The following is a 15,157-nucleotide window of genomic DNA, read 5'->3' on the forward strand; positions in this document are numbered from 1 at the left end:
TGAATTTTCTAGAAAACAGGCCCATATTGTCACCAGATTCACAAGGGAGTTTTAAAAAACAGATTAAAAGGTTTACCATTTACTATTCCAAGGGGAACAAGTTGTCTCATCCTAAACTAGGATAAATTATACTCTATGTCCCTATTCTATTGCCCTTTATTCCAAATATCACCGCATTTATTGTGCAAGGAAACAGATGCTTGTTTTCAAGGACTACACTCGCTATTATTGATAAATGACAGTATAACAATATAAATCACAACACCCACTATTTTCAGTTCTTAAGCTTTTATTTCAAATACTTAAACATAAAGTTAACAATAATGATAATATTAATGAGTGTAAATATTAAAATATGATAATTATTGCAATTTGAAAATGTTTGACATGGAAATACAGGTCCTCTGAGCATCAGATAAATTCATTGCATCCTGGTACCTGAACTTTCCCTGAAACAGAAAAAAAAATAAAGGCTCTTGGAAGCCATTGAAACAAAATATAAAGATTTTTCGGTAAGAAAATAAAGTGAAGTGCAATGCCACAAACAGCAACATCTCATCAAAAATGAATTCTGAGGTATATTTATGTAGATTGCTTTAAAGAGATAAAAGTAAAATGTGTATAAAGTATCCTCCATTACTTAAAATCCTTAGCATTAAGCAAACAGACTTCTTGTCATACCTTAACTGAAGACACAAACATATCTGCAGTCAAACACCTCTTGTATCCAAATGATGGCTTATTCTCCCACCCACCACTGAGGCTTGCAAATCCTGCCTCCTAGCTGTGTGGAATTTGAATTCTGTTTGATGTAATGCGAGACTCATATTCGCAAGCAAAAAAAAAAAAAAAATCTTTATCTCCATCTATATTTTCTGAAAACAAATTGAAGCAAAACTAAATTCCAGTTCACCTGGAAGGAAAAGACATCTTTCCTCCTGCTCTGACTTCTCAGTGCATGTTTATTAATCCCAGGGAGCTTTCTGACCTCGCACCAACCATTCATCAATTTTCATCAGCCATTATCACTGGTCCCTGCAGCGCACCTCAGTGGTTTGGCAGGAAAACTTGTAGAATCAGGTTTCACGAGAGAAAAATGCATTGCGCTCCTAAAGTCCCAGTCCATACTTCAAAAAAAAAATGCTCTGTTCAGTGCGGTGAATTTCCCTGGGGTGTTAGGCTGCATTTGCAATGGGCATTGTTAAAAATAAAGCTTGAGCATAGAACCAGGGTCTAGGCTATTGCAATCTCAACAATGAGGGCTGAAAGCAACCACAGGCAGCATTTCTACATATTGAAATTCCTGAGGCCAGATGTTCCTGGGATTTGTCAGAATGTGATCTGATTAAGGGATTATTGGGAAGGTTGTGCCATAAATCATGCTTTTAGGCCCATGCATTCAAAATAGTTCCCACAATGCTAGAAAAGGGGGATTTAATACTGGAAAGTATGTACAGTGCCACCAATCAAGTAACAAAGTGGAAAGGAGCTAGGCGGAGGCAGGGAGGAATCTACAAACCAGTACTAGCATACTTCAAGGAGTGGGGTGATTATATGAATTAAGCTGTTTATTAGTGCAGAGCACAGACGTGCTGTAAAGATTAAGTGAGATGAAGGGAAGGAGTGGCTTAAAAGCCCATTAATTTTTCAAAATGCAAAATTAAGATTTTTTTCAAGAAAAAGTGATATTCAAATATATATATAGATGACTAAATCGTAAATGCCTTTGATATTCTGCATATAAAAAGCAAAGGAAATTGCTGTATTTTTAAAAGGAAACTACTGAGTTCAATTCTTGCAAAAGCACCAAATGCATAACACTTAGGATAATGTCACTGATGCGCATTTGACAACTAAATTACAAAGCTCTTTGATATACTGTGTATGAAGAGTGGCAATTATGGCCAATAAAATCAAAGCAAGAAAAAAACTAATTAACACTAACATATCATTATGACTCACTGGCATATAAAATCCCATGCCTGCTCTAAAGTGCCAGCAACTGTCATATCCCAAATTCCTAAACATAGAGAGAATAGTTTCCAAATAACTGGGGCCACCAGGAGTTTAGGGGGGCTGCTTACAGCTTTAACTTTACTTTCTTCTATCAATGGCCCACAGCATACACACGACTTCAAAACTTACCCCTCTCCTGCCCCCCAAAAATGTAATCCCAAGATTACGAATGGAGTTACTAATTACGGATCCTAAACTAATTCTGATGCAACCATATAGACAAAGATAGTGATTAGCTTTTGTGGTAGAAAGAACATGGAATTTAGAGACCAAAAGCCATGGTTCAAATTCCAAATCAGGTTTTTATTATCCCTGTGACTTTGGGAAAATCTTTTACCTCTTCCTCAAATGGGGATAATAACAATGCTTACACCACAGAGTCATAGTGAGGCAAAAAAAGGCTAAATTGAGTGTAAAACACTCCAAAACAAGCAAAAAAAACAAAAAAATTAGCACCACCACTGTACAAATGTCATCTCTTCCTCTGTACCTTGGGCAGTTTCTATCAAAACTTAGCAAGAAAACAGTATAAAATAAAGTCTACAAAAATCTGAATATGCTAAAAAATAAACAACCTAATTGGAAGAACAACACACTGCAGGGAGAGGACTCTATGAAACCTGAGTTTAGTAAAATCAGCCCAGGTTCCACATAGAGAAAGTCTCTTAAATTTGTTTATAAGCAGTGAACAAATTCAGATTTTATAAAAAGAATTTCAGATTTTTAAAAAGTCTCTGTGGCCTTGAGATTGTATGGGAAAGAATCTGGAGATTCTAAATTACTTGAAATTAAAAAGTAAACATAAAAAAATCATATTTTACTATCAATAACTAAGTAAACATGACAAGTATTATCAGAAGATTTATTAGCTAGCTGTGGCTAACCAGTATATTCTTCTAACTTCATTATTGAAAAAATCCGTGAGAGAAAAGTCCTTTTACACCCTGAAGGTCACAACAGAGATATCATTTAAACTTTGAAAAGGACTGATTTTTCCAAAAATTTTCTTGGTGTAGGATATTTTTCTACACAAATGTACCAAATGAGAAAATATGTTGAGAGCACCTTGCAAAAGTTTTCGTGCCATACAAATGTAAGATATTATTAGAAAAATCATAAAAAGCTCTTTTAAGTCTTGTAGAATAAGCCAGCATATGTCAAATTTATAAAAAAAAGAGTCCTACAAAAATGGAATAAAAATACATACAATATCACAATACAGAATGTATAAGTCAAGCAAAGAAAATGAAAATCACAAGACAAATTCCTTTCCTGGCTTCACTGGCTGTTTGACAACCTTGACTTTGATTTTCATGTCACTCAGTCATGCATGCACACATATCTTTGTTCATCTCTGGTCCCCTGCAGCTACTCCTGCTCTGAGTTAGTGAGCTTTCAAATAACTGATATCTCCTTTTGCTTTTCTGAACTCACTAAACAGCCCAAGCAACCAGCTCATCATTAACCATTCCTGGCATGGTTTCAGCATCTTGACCTCTCTCTCCAACCTACCACCTCTTGGGTGGCAAAGCCCCTCACACAGTAGTGAAGGGTGCTAGGAGAAGGTCTCAATGTAACCCGAAAGAAAATTGTAAAAACCAACTCATAAGTGGTTGAACCCTCCTTAAAATTCCATTGAATATTGGCTCTCCAGAGAGTCCTCTATGCCCAATGGGTCTTCTAAGCTCACTTGTGAGTTCATGGTAAACCCAGAGTTTTTAACTGCATTGTGAGCATTCATAAACTTCTGGAGGTATTTGGAGGTGTACAGCCAATGGTGTTTCAGTACGTCTTCCATTTCATAGCACTTGGACTGCCTGGCATTCATTTTCCGGAAGCGCCGGAACAGTTTGTTGCCTGACTCATTTCCCTCACTTGCCCAGGCCCCAATAGAGCCATCCCGCTCAATAATTTCAGGCACATGCGCCAGGGTTTTGTGAAAATAATTGGTGATTTTGCCCTCATATCTATACTTGAACTTGGTAGAGAGAAGCTCAGCGAAACGCTGTGAATTGAAACTGTACTGGCAGAGGGATTCTGGGCACTCTTTAGCTGGACATGATGAGCGCCATACGGGTTTCATCTTCAGGTATAGTTCCATCAGCTCCCGGAGAGCTTCGTGCCTCTCCTTGGAAGGAATTAACTCACAAACTGCCTCCACGGTCTCGATGGTCATGAGCTTCCTGGCAAAGTTGCCATTCATCCTCATGATTGGTTTCAGGTTCATCTTCTTCCTAAGATGCTTGTCCAGTGTGGCCTGCCATCTTTTCCTTTCCTCCTTGGAAGCACTGGGATTCTTATACACCTCCCCTATCTCTAGCTGGAAAATCTTGTAGAACTCAGCTGCATTGCCAATGTCACAGTGGAGTGCATCGATGGAAGGGACTGTCTCAATGAAAGGCTTGGCTGAGACCCCTTTCACCCGATCCCTCAGTTCTTCCACAGACTCGTGGTAGGGGTTGGAACGCCAGACCTCATAGCGTTCCAGATTCTCAGCATGGCTTCTGGTTATGGAGTGGAAGACAAGATTTTGAGAGGCTTCCAAGCGGGTGGCATCACAAAGAGTACAAATATAGACTGAGCCAGAAGCCTCAAGGCCTTCCACTTCCCGGACAAGTTTTTCATCATATCCAGTGCCCCTAAAGATGAACTTGAAAGTCCTGAGAATGCCTCCCATCTCAAGCATCAATTCACTGCTCTTCATGGCCTCCCGCTCAGCAATCAGAGGGCTCAGGATGGCAGTCAGGGTCTCATGGTCAGACTCATCTGCCAACATAAGGCACAACGGCTTGCAGCACAGTTCAGAGTTAGGTTTGGCTTCCTCAAACACTTTCACATTCTGTGAGCCGTGTGCTATGGTGATTTTCATGACTGTGAATGAAAAACGAACTGCCTTCTCTGGAACTGCTGGCCCACTCCCATGCTTCTCACTCACGTCTCCCATTCCATCACAAGACTCTTTCACCACCACGGTGAATGGGCCATTCAAGTAGTCCTCAAGGTCTTGGGACCTCATGCCTTCCAAGATGTCTTCTTCCATGTCCATCAAAGCTGACACCAATGCTGAATCATAGCGGAACCTCTTTGCAATAGTGTCCACCGGGTAGTCGTCCACAGAGGAGGAGAGTCCTGACAGTCCATCGATAATGCCAACATCAGTGCTGGAAGACACATTCTTCAGAGGCGGCTGCCACTCAAAGGGGTGGTAGCCTGGCAGAAGGACTTTCTCAGCATTCCGAAGGGCATGCAAGGGCTGAAAAATCTGCCTCCCTGTGATGGCTTTCACAGTCCTGTACATCTTGTGGTACTGACTGCAGCTGAGGAAGGTGTTGACACGGATGGCCAAGCAAACAGCTGGCTGCAGGCCAGATCCCCGACCCTGCATGATGGCCTCCAGCTCATCAGCTTGTCTGTGCTCATTCCTTGCCCGCAGGGCCAGAAGGAACAAGGTCAGGCACACAGACTTCACATCTCCACCTTCTTCTTTGTCAGCAAAAGCCTTGACTTGTAACTTCAGCTCCCTCAGCCGGTGCTTCTGAGCTCTCCGGGTCAGCGATAGGAGATGTTGACGGGGCCGGCCCCCTTTATTAATATGCACAAAAGTATCTCTTGATTCTTTGTGACTTGAAACGTGGTGATTGTATTTTTCCAAGCTGACCTCCTCATTGCACTCTGGTGCTGAACATTTCACTATCAAGGAGTTCAAGATACACAGAAAGGATTTCACTGGACTCTCCAGGTCAGTAGGGAAGCATGGATATTGACAAGAAGGGCAATAGCTGCCCATGACTTTGAGGCACCTCAGAATGCAGATCCTACAAAACACATGCTTACAGCTGGTCTCCACAGGATCAGCCAGAATGTGCTCACAAATCTGGCAGGAGATAGATTTCACAAAGTGCGCCGGGAAGTCCACTGCAAGGAGCTTGGTACTAAGATGTATCTTACTGCAGTTGGCAATCTTCTTCATGACCTCCTTGCTGGTGATCCTTGCCTGAACCCTCCTCTTGCGCTGACGGGCTTGTCTCGCTTGGTCAAGCACAGTTTTGAGTTTTTTGCTAAGCTGCACATTTGGCTGATGATTCCTCCTCTTGAGACCCCGACGGGCAGTGTAACAGATGTCACAGGATGGTGCATGGGGGTGCCACTCCATGGTCGCATTCCTTGGGAAGTAAACCTCACATGGAGCACCGCTAAACTTCCTGTGCATGATACGCCAGCAGTTATGGCAGAACTCAGTGGGGTGGATCGAGTCAACATCTGTCTTCACATCAATCCGGAAAACCTTGGCAATGAGGTCTGGCCAGGAAGTGGCTTTCTTCTCTTTTTTTCGTAAAAGGCCTTGGGTTTTACTGTCCACAGGCCCATGGACAGGGTATCTCCTGTTGTGTTCATCAGTTTTTAAAGAATTCCCACAGATGCGGCAAAGATGTCGAAGGTTGGCTTGGTGGATTGCTTTGTCTCTCGCTTTCCCATCATCATGGAATTTCTTTGAAAACTTAGGGTGGACCTTGAATGCTGGTGGAGCCACTTCTGGCTTCTGACCACTAGCTTTGTCGAGGACTGCTGGAGATTGCTCAAGGGAGGGCTTCCCCTCAGAGGAATTCTTCTCCTTTTGATTTTCTTCAGTGGTCTTTTCAAAAGATCGCACCCTGAATAGCTTAAATTTCCATTCTGAAAATTTAATATGTGGATGCTGAATTTCATCTGGGGCAGAGCTGAGTCCCAGGGTTGGTGGCAAAGACACAGCCATGATGGCTGAATTACCTGGGTACAAGGGAAACAAGTAAGGTTAGGAAAAATTTCAGTATCCCATGGATGTATCTTGGATAAAAATCAATGCATTCAAGTATTCATTAATAAATTCTTTCCAAGGTGTACTTATTAAATCTCCTATTTAAATATACTACATTACATACTGATCATAGAACGGAGAACAGAGGCATTCCCTATTCTGACAGTGCTTATGATCACTTATATCACATATACAGGTATTCTGTAGGTTTATATATACACAGATAGATATTGAAGAATGTATGTGAAGTCTTACTCTCTTCACAAACCTCTTTGGAAGACAGAACCTTCCAGTGATTCATCTTTGTGTCCCTAAGTCTCCTAGTATACTGAGCAAAGGCAATGATAAACTGGCTACAGAAACCAAAAGAAAGCAGGCTTTTCCATACTGTATTAGCCTTATAGCACTAGCTGGACACTATATTTTTTTTTTTAAAGATTTATTTATTTATTTATTTGAAAGTCAGAGTTACACAGAGAGAGGAGAGGCAGAGGCAGAGGCAGAGAGAGAGGTCTTCCACCCGATGGTTCACTCCCCAGACGGCCGCAACGGCCGGAGCTGTGACGATCCGAAACCAGGAGCCAGGAGCTTCTTCCCGATCTCCCACGCAGGTGCAGGGTCCCAAGGACTTGGGCCACCTTCTACTGCTTTCCCAGGCCACAGCAGAGAGCTGGACAGGAAGTGGAGCAGCCGGGTCTCGAACCGGCGCCCATATGGGATGCCAGCACTTCAGGCCAGGGCATTAACCCACTGTGCCACAGCGCCTGCGCCATGGGCACTATATTTCTAGCTTTTTAAAGTAAGACTTCTGGGAGCTTGGTTGTTTCTTTCTTCCGAATGGAGCATAAAAGAATGATAGAGCTACAAACTCAAGGAAACTAATTACTCTTTACTAGAAAGGATAAAGTGAATTTTGAGCTTTCTGGATGCAAACTAATAATAAGTATCATGGATAGTAATTATGCTTACAATTCTAATTAGTGAATGCTGCTGTAAATTATAAGGCTGTGTCTACATGAGAAGCAAAAAGTACTGAGCTCTAAACCTGCAACAAACCACAGCATGCCTGGGCCAAGACTCTGAAGGACTTTTAAGATGAAAAATTCAAGTGGTTGCAGTTAGAACTCACACATGCCATCCTGAGAGTCCCTGCTGGTCAAGAGTCATTAACTGAGAGCATTTGTAATAAGAAGAGGTGAGAGGAGCACCTTTCTTCTGGTAAAAAAAAAAAAAAAAAAAAAAAAAAAAAAAACAACAACAAACTGCAAATGCCGGGGAACCCTACTGATCTGGGTTGTAATGTGGGCATCAGTAGTGATGTAGAAAAAAGTCTGACAATGCAATCTGATACTCACTGGACCCAATTAGTCTAATCTTGCCAAAACTCCTTTAGTACATATAATTGGGAAAATAGCAGCTGTATTTTAAACTTATCAGCCTATCTATATCTGTCAATTTTGCCTGGGATACCTATTTGGAATCTCCAATTATATCATGCAGCATATATTATTCTCTCAATTAATTAACCAAATTGATGATTTTTTTTCAGTCATGGAGAAAAATATCCAGATGAACACATTCTGACCACTGGTGGGATTGGGGCAGTGGAGGCAGCAAAGAGGAAGGTGGTGGCAGCAATACTGACCACCATCAGCAAAATTTCTTTTTAGGTTGTCCCTGTAAACAAGTGAAGTTTGTTCTATCTTGCATGCATTATTCATTAGACTGATGGTTTGGGGGGGGGGTGTTTATTTTTTATAAAAATGAAAAGCAAATTTCCAAGTCTTTGTTAAAAGACAAATGCTTCACATTATTCCATGAGCAGGACTGTACAAGAGTTAAGGGGCCAGTGCTGTGGCATGGCAGGTAAAGCTGCCACCTGCAGTGCCGGCATCCCATATGGGTGCCGGTTCTAGTCCTGGCTGCTCCACTTCTGATCCAGCTCTCTGCTATGGCCTGGCAGAGCAGTGGAAGACAGTCCAAGTGCTTGGGCCCCTTCACTGGAAAGACCCAGAAGAAGCTCCTGGCTCCTGGTTTCAGATTGGCACAGCTCTGGCCATTGTGGCCAATTGGAGAGTGAACCAGTGAATGGAAGACTCTCTCTGCCTCTACCGCTCTGTAACTCTTTCAAATACATAAATAAATAAAATCTTTAAAAAAAAAAAAAAGAGAGAGAGAGAGAGTTACACAATTCCAAACCATTTCAAAGGTCTCAGTAGTTTCAAAACTATTTCTTTTTTTTTTTTTTTTTTTAACTTACTTGACTGGTAGAGTTATAGATAGTGTGTGTGTGTGTGTGTGAGAGAGAGAGAGAGAGAGACAGAGAGAGACAGAGAGAGACAGAGAGAGACAGAGAGAAAGGTCTTCCTTCCGTTGGTTCACCCCCCAAATGGCCGCCACAGCCGGCGCTGCGCCGATCCGAAGCCAGGAGCCAGGTACTTATCCTGGTTTCCCATGCGGGTGCAGGGCCCAAGCACTTGGGCCATCCTCCACTGCACTCCTGGGCCACAGCAGAGAGCTGGCCTGGAAGAGGAGCTGCCTGGACAGAATCCAGCACCCCAACCAGGACTAGAACCCGGTGCCCATATGGGATGCCGGCGCCGCAGGTGGAGGATTAACCAAGTGAGCCACGGCACCGGCCCCCTCAAAACTTATTTCAACTGCAGCCCAACAAAACCATCAGAGATGCTTGCAACTTGATTATGTTCCTTAATTCTCTACTCAGGCTGGTGCTAGGACTTTCCCTGTCTTTTCTGCCCTAAGCCTTGAACTCAACCCCAAATGACTTTTAATTACTTAACTGTTTCACTTCCCAGCCTTTTTCTAATGCACTTATTCCTTGGCATTCCAAGATAAAATTTTGAGTAGTTCTTGATTTAAAAAAAAGAAGAAGAAGAAAGAAAGAGGGGGCCGGTGCCATGGTGCAGTAAGTTAACCCTCCGCCTGCAGCACCAGCATCCCATATGAGCACCGGTTCGAGTCCCAGCTGTTCCTCTTCCAGTCCCGCTTTCTACTATGGCCTGGGAAAGCAGTAGAAGATGGCCCAAGTCCTTTGGACCTTGCACCCACAAGGGAGACCAGGAAGAAGCTCTTGGCTCCTGGCTTTGGATCGGTGCAGCTCCTACCATTGTGGCCATTTGGGGAGTGAACCAACGGAAGGAAAACCTTTCTGTCTCTCCCTCTCACTGCCTGTAATTCTACTTCTCAAATAAATAAATAAAATCTTTTTTTTTTTAAGTGTATGACTATCTCCGGAGCTCACCAACTAAAATATAAATATTCACATTGAGTAAGTAAACCATAGGGCATGTTGACAAGACAGCTAGAACTAACTCCCCTCCTTACACATTCCTCCTCTGATGTTCAGTGGCCTGAAATATTTTGCCAAAATACATTGAAATATTGCCATGAGAAAGTGTCATCACCAAGCAATTATCAGCTATTGACATTCAAGTCAAATGGGTTCATTATATTCTTTCTCAACTCAGCTGCTAAATGTTTATCCAAACTGTAAACAAGAAAGACATGGAAGGAATGCGTTATTCTTGTTTTTAAAGGGAATATGCACCAAGATGCCAAGGGTGTTGTCGTTGGAGGTATATAAGTTTAGATTTTTTTATCATTACCTGTGGTGTTCACTCTTCAAAATAAATACCCATTACTTTTCAAAGAAGATATGACTTTTAAGAACCAGATCTAGTGGCATATTTTTTATCTATCTGATTAGTAAAGATTAAAACTACTGATATCACTCAGCATGAAAGAAGGCACAGAATATAAATTGGTATAAAATGTCTAGTGGACAATTTAGCAACATCTTTTTAAAAGTTTAAATACATTATCTTTGGTGCAATAAATCTCCTTTTAGAAAACCATTCCATGGTTATTTTGTAAAAACATTCCCACTGGTGTACAGTGATATTTATATGAATATAGAGAAAGAGATTTGTTTAAAAGATTGTTTGTTACTTTGGACAAATAGGAAACAATCTAATTACCAAAAAAGGCATTATAAAATAAGCCAACAGACAATGGAAATAACACAGACAATTAAATTTTTCTATTGACATTGATATCTAGCTGTGATTTGTAATGCATCGATGATATGTAAAGATGTCCACATGAAAAAGCAGAGAGTAGAACAGCAAGCAGAGTAGACCCTGTGTGCACGTATACCCCTATCCTGTGTGCATGGACGTATGCTTGGATCTGGAGGGATCTGCACCAAGACCTTAAAAGCACTTTATCTCCAGAAAATAGAATTGACACTGGTAAGGGGTCTCTTTCATTTTTAAAAAAATTCACTCATTTTTGTGTCCTTTGAATTTTTTGCAGCAAACGTGAAATTTTTGACCAATTCACTTCATAGAAAACCATTTTAAACACTGGGTTTATATATGCCCATAGTTGCTCTTCCACATTTTTTCTAAATTTCTAGTACAAAAATTCGAGACCTGACTAACTCTTAAATCTGATTAGCATCTTTGAATGTTCTTTGTTTTCTGGTAAACACATAGAAAAGGAACTCGGACATGGACCTGTACACAGCATGAAGTTAAGATTTTGAGAGAGTTATCGTGTAGTCATTTTTTGACACTGAGAAACCTGGCAAATGTTTGCTCTCCTCTCCTGTGACAAATGTCTCAGCAGTAGATCAACCTCAGAATCTGAAAGGCTGAGGGGCTCATGCTGGGTAAGCCCTCAACCCATCAGACACTGCCATCTCCAAACTGCCATCAGTGCCACAGGGGTCCCACCCTCCACAGGGTACCGGTTCTTTCTAACAATCTGTCTGCAGCGCTTTGGATGAGGCAGAAGCTGACATTGGTGTTGAGTGTGCCCATTTGTTACTTCAGAAGGATGGGCCACTGTAGCAGCACCAGCCCCATTCCCATTCTAGCCACCCCCTGAACACACACACCTTCTAGTACTCAACCCACCATCTCCCCTCTTGACATCATTGATTTGGTCCCAAGTGTCCCCACTGTGTCTCAAGTCTGACTGCCATCCTTAGTTTATCTTTCTCTTCTGGTAAACATGTAGAAAGGGGATGCTTACTGTCGCACCTATCCTTCTCATTCATTCATTCATTCACCCCACAGATACATTGTCTACTATTTGCCATTAAAAGGCTGACACCATCCAAAGCCTTCCTATAAGTCTCAGACCAATGACCCTAAGATTCTCATCCTTCCTCCAGACAACTTCTTGCTTTAACTGTGTCATCAAGAGAAATGTACTGCCACAACCCCTGCTCTGGAAGCCTGGCTCAAGAACAGAACTTCAAACTAGGGCCTTTACTGTGGGAATTCTTAAAATTAACATGAATCAGAATCACTAGGGAGATCATTTCATTAAGAAATGCAGATCAGCCGGCGCCGTGGCTCAACAGGCTAATCCTCCGCCTTACGGCACCGGCACACCGGGTTCTAGTCCCAGTCGGGGCGCCGGATTCTGTCCTGGTTGCCCCTCTTCCAGGCCAGCTCTCTGCTGCGGCCAGGGAGTGCAGTGGAGGACGGCCCAAGTTCTTGGGCCCTGCACCCCATGGGAGACCAGGATAAGTACCTGGCTCCTGCCATTGGATCAGCGCAGTGCGCTGGCCGCAGCGCGCCGGCAGCGGCGGCCATTGGAGGGTGAACCAACAGCAAAAGGAACACCTTTCTCTCTCTCTCTCTCTCACTGTCCACTCTGCCTGTCAAAAAAAAAAAAAAGAAAGAAAGAAAGAAAAAGAAAAGAAATGCAGATCATCAGGTACCAGAGAGATTGATAGTTTGTCCAGGATGGAGTCCAGAAAGTATATTTTTAAACAAGCATCCCAGTGATCCTGATATGAGTACCCCACAGGACACATTCGAAGAAACACTGGTCTCCCATTTAGTCCAACAAGTTCAGGAAACGCCTGGTGATATTTGGCAGTACCAGGGAAACTATGCATTTCTTTCTATCCTAGAATTTGTTTCCTCTCAATTACCTTTCTTGACAGGACTAGTGGAATTTCTTTCCAAGAGTCTCACAACTTGCCTTTTGCAGATTTGCTTACACCCTTCCTCTGCCAACAGAATTCACTAACGGCAATTCAGAAATTTTGCATCTTTTCTATGAATCTTTGATGTCTCAGATCTTTATCTCTTACTCCTTTTTTAATTTTCATACACTAGGAAGAAAAACCAAATTGGGGCCGGCACTGTGGTGCAGAGGGTAAGGCTGCCTCCTGCAGTGCCAGCATCTAATGTGGGCACTGGTTCGAGTCCCAGCTGCTCCACTTCCAATCCAGCTCTCTGCAATGGCCTGGGAAAGCAGTGGAAGATGACCCAAGTCCTGGGGCTGCTAAACCTGTGTGAGAGACCCGGAGGAGGCTCCTGGCTCCTGGCTTCGGATTGGCGCAGCTCCAGCTGTTGCGGCCATCTGGGGAGTGAACCAGCACATGTGAGGACCCCCCCCCAACCCCGCCCCGCCCAATGCTTTTCCTTCTCTTTCTGCGTAACTCTGACTTTCAAATAAATAAATAAATCTTAAAAAAAAAAGAAAGAAAGAAAAGCCAAATTGATGTCAGCTTCCCTAACTTTCTCCCCCTCATCACCTGCAAGGGAAAAAGCCCAAGTATGTCTGATTAGAAACATAAAAATGTAATAAATATTTTGGCTCAAGGCATGAAAAGTACAAGAGTTACCTTGCTCAGCAGGCTGCCTGGCCACAGTGTTGTTGCAATGTCTGCAATTTGGTTGATATTGCTGCACACCAGAGAGAAAGCAAAGTGTGATCTCTTCTCCCTCCTGGCTCTCTTGTCCCTCAGAGCAGACTGCTGTGTTATTTATCAGTGTGCACTGTCCCTCCCAGCCTCCCCCACCATGGAGGGCTAACCACAGAGGATGGCAGCCAATCACAGGCCAGGAGCCCTCAGCTCCAGCCGACATCTGGCTCTTCAGGAAGCTTTGCTGGGGGATCTGAGTGTACAACAATGCACTGGTATATGCTGAAGTCCTGGCTGCTGGCTCACTCACTCCCCAAGAATGCTTAGGTTGGAAAAGGGCTTGCAAAAGAAGTTCTGGCTTCTGCCAGGCTTCTGCAGCTCTGCACCTCGGTTTTCACATCTGCAAAATAGAAATATTCTTACTAAATCCTTGAAAGAGTCCATGAGGCTATACAGGGAGAATTACAGAAAAATGTTTGGAAAGGTACCTAATGTTTAGTAGAGGCTTATCAAATATAACAGTATAAGTTTTTTACTATGATAAGTTTTTTACTATGGATTTGAAATGGTATTCTGGCAGTCCCAGGACACTTCTACCTGCTCAGCTCTTGGGAAGGTGGGTGCTCACTGAAAGCTCACTGTTTAAAAATTCCTACAGTGTTGGAGTCAACAGACCTGGATTTGAATTTCGATTTCAGCCTTTGGAACATGACCTAGACTTTATGTGCCTTTATCTCCTCATCTACAACCTAAGATCAATCATATCAGCTCCCATTATTGAGAGCAGTGGGCCAGGTTTTTAAATACATGACAGATTACCTAATTCTCCCAAGAATTATATGCATTTGCTATTAATATCTCTAGACAGAAGCAACAGAAGTTTAGAGCAATGGACTAATTTAAGTTGTTCATGGTCACCCAGACACTAAATAGTAAAGGTAGAGTGGGATTCCAAAGCCCATGTTCCTAATTACTCCACTATTACTCCTGTTAAAGGAGAAGAATGAAAGCCACTTCATTAACAGTAGTCTGAGGATTACTCAAGAATAAATTTCAGTGCACCCAGCAGTGTCTCCGTTTCAAGTCCCTTTTATAATTCTTAGACCAACTTTATCCTCAAAGGACCTGTATGATCAGCTACTATATGATGGATTAGCTTGCTCACTGGATCCTCAGCAGAAACTGCCATGGAACAGGTGCAAGGGTTTCCCTGTGCTGTGCTGCCCTCGTTAGACGCTTCTTTTATATCCCTGCTGTTCTGTACATGGGCCTGTCCAACCGCACAGCAGTCATGTTCCTAATAAGCTAAGAAAGGGCCAGAACAATTGGGGTAATATCGGAAGGGAGAGGAGGCTGGGAGAGCATCACAGTGTTTGTGCCTGAGGGAAGGGAGTGTCCACCTGAGGTTCTTATTTGAGGAGGCGTTGTGAGACTGGCAAGCGAAGACTGAACACTTCCTAAAGAGGGTGTTCATGCTATCTTCATGTTTAGGGCCACTAAGAAGCAGACACTATGACCCTGATGATCTTCCACCATGGAGTCAGGCAGAGAGGCATCACAGCATGCCTTACGCAGATGAAGGGCCCTTTTTATCCCTCTTCCAAGTCTTCAAAACCGTGCATCTCCCTGGACTCACAGAAAGGAAAGAAAGAGTC

General features: G+C 42.7%; 1 protein-coding gene across 2 annotated transcripts; it reads right to left on the minus strand.

Annotated features, from left to right (window-relative positions):
- Positions 1–271: 271 nt before the first annotated feature.
- RAG1 (recombination activating 1) lies at positions 272–13,637 on the minus strand. 2 transcript variants are annotated; one of them, XM_008268573.5, is made up of 2 exons: positions 13,482–13,637; positions 272–6,783 (listed from the first exon to the last, which is right to left on the minus strand). In XM_008268573.5, the coding sequence occupies exon 2, from the start codon at positions 6,767–6,769 to the stop codon at positions 3,641–3,643; it is 3,129 nt and encodes a 1,042-aa protein (XP_008266795.3). In that variant the 5' UTR covers positions 6,770–6,783; positions 13,482–13,637; the 3' UTR covers positions 272–3,640.
- Positions 13,638–15,157: the final 1,520 nt, after the last annotated feature.

Source organism: Oryctolagus cuniculus, chromosome 1, assembly GCF_051225735.1.
Source record: "Oryctolagus cuniculus isolate XC-2025 breed Fujian yellow rabbit chromosome 1, ASM5122573v1, whole genome shotgun sequence".
Taxonomy (NCBI): Eukaryota; Metazoa; Chordata; class Mammalia; order Lagomorpha; family Leporidae; genus Oryctolagus; species Oryctolagus cuniculus.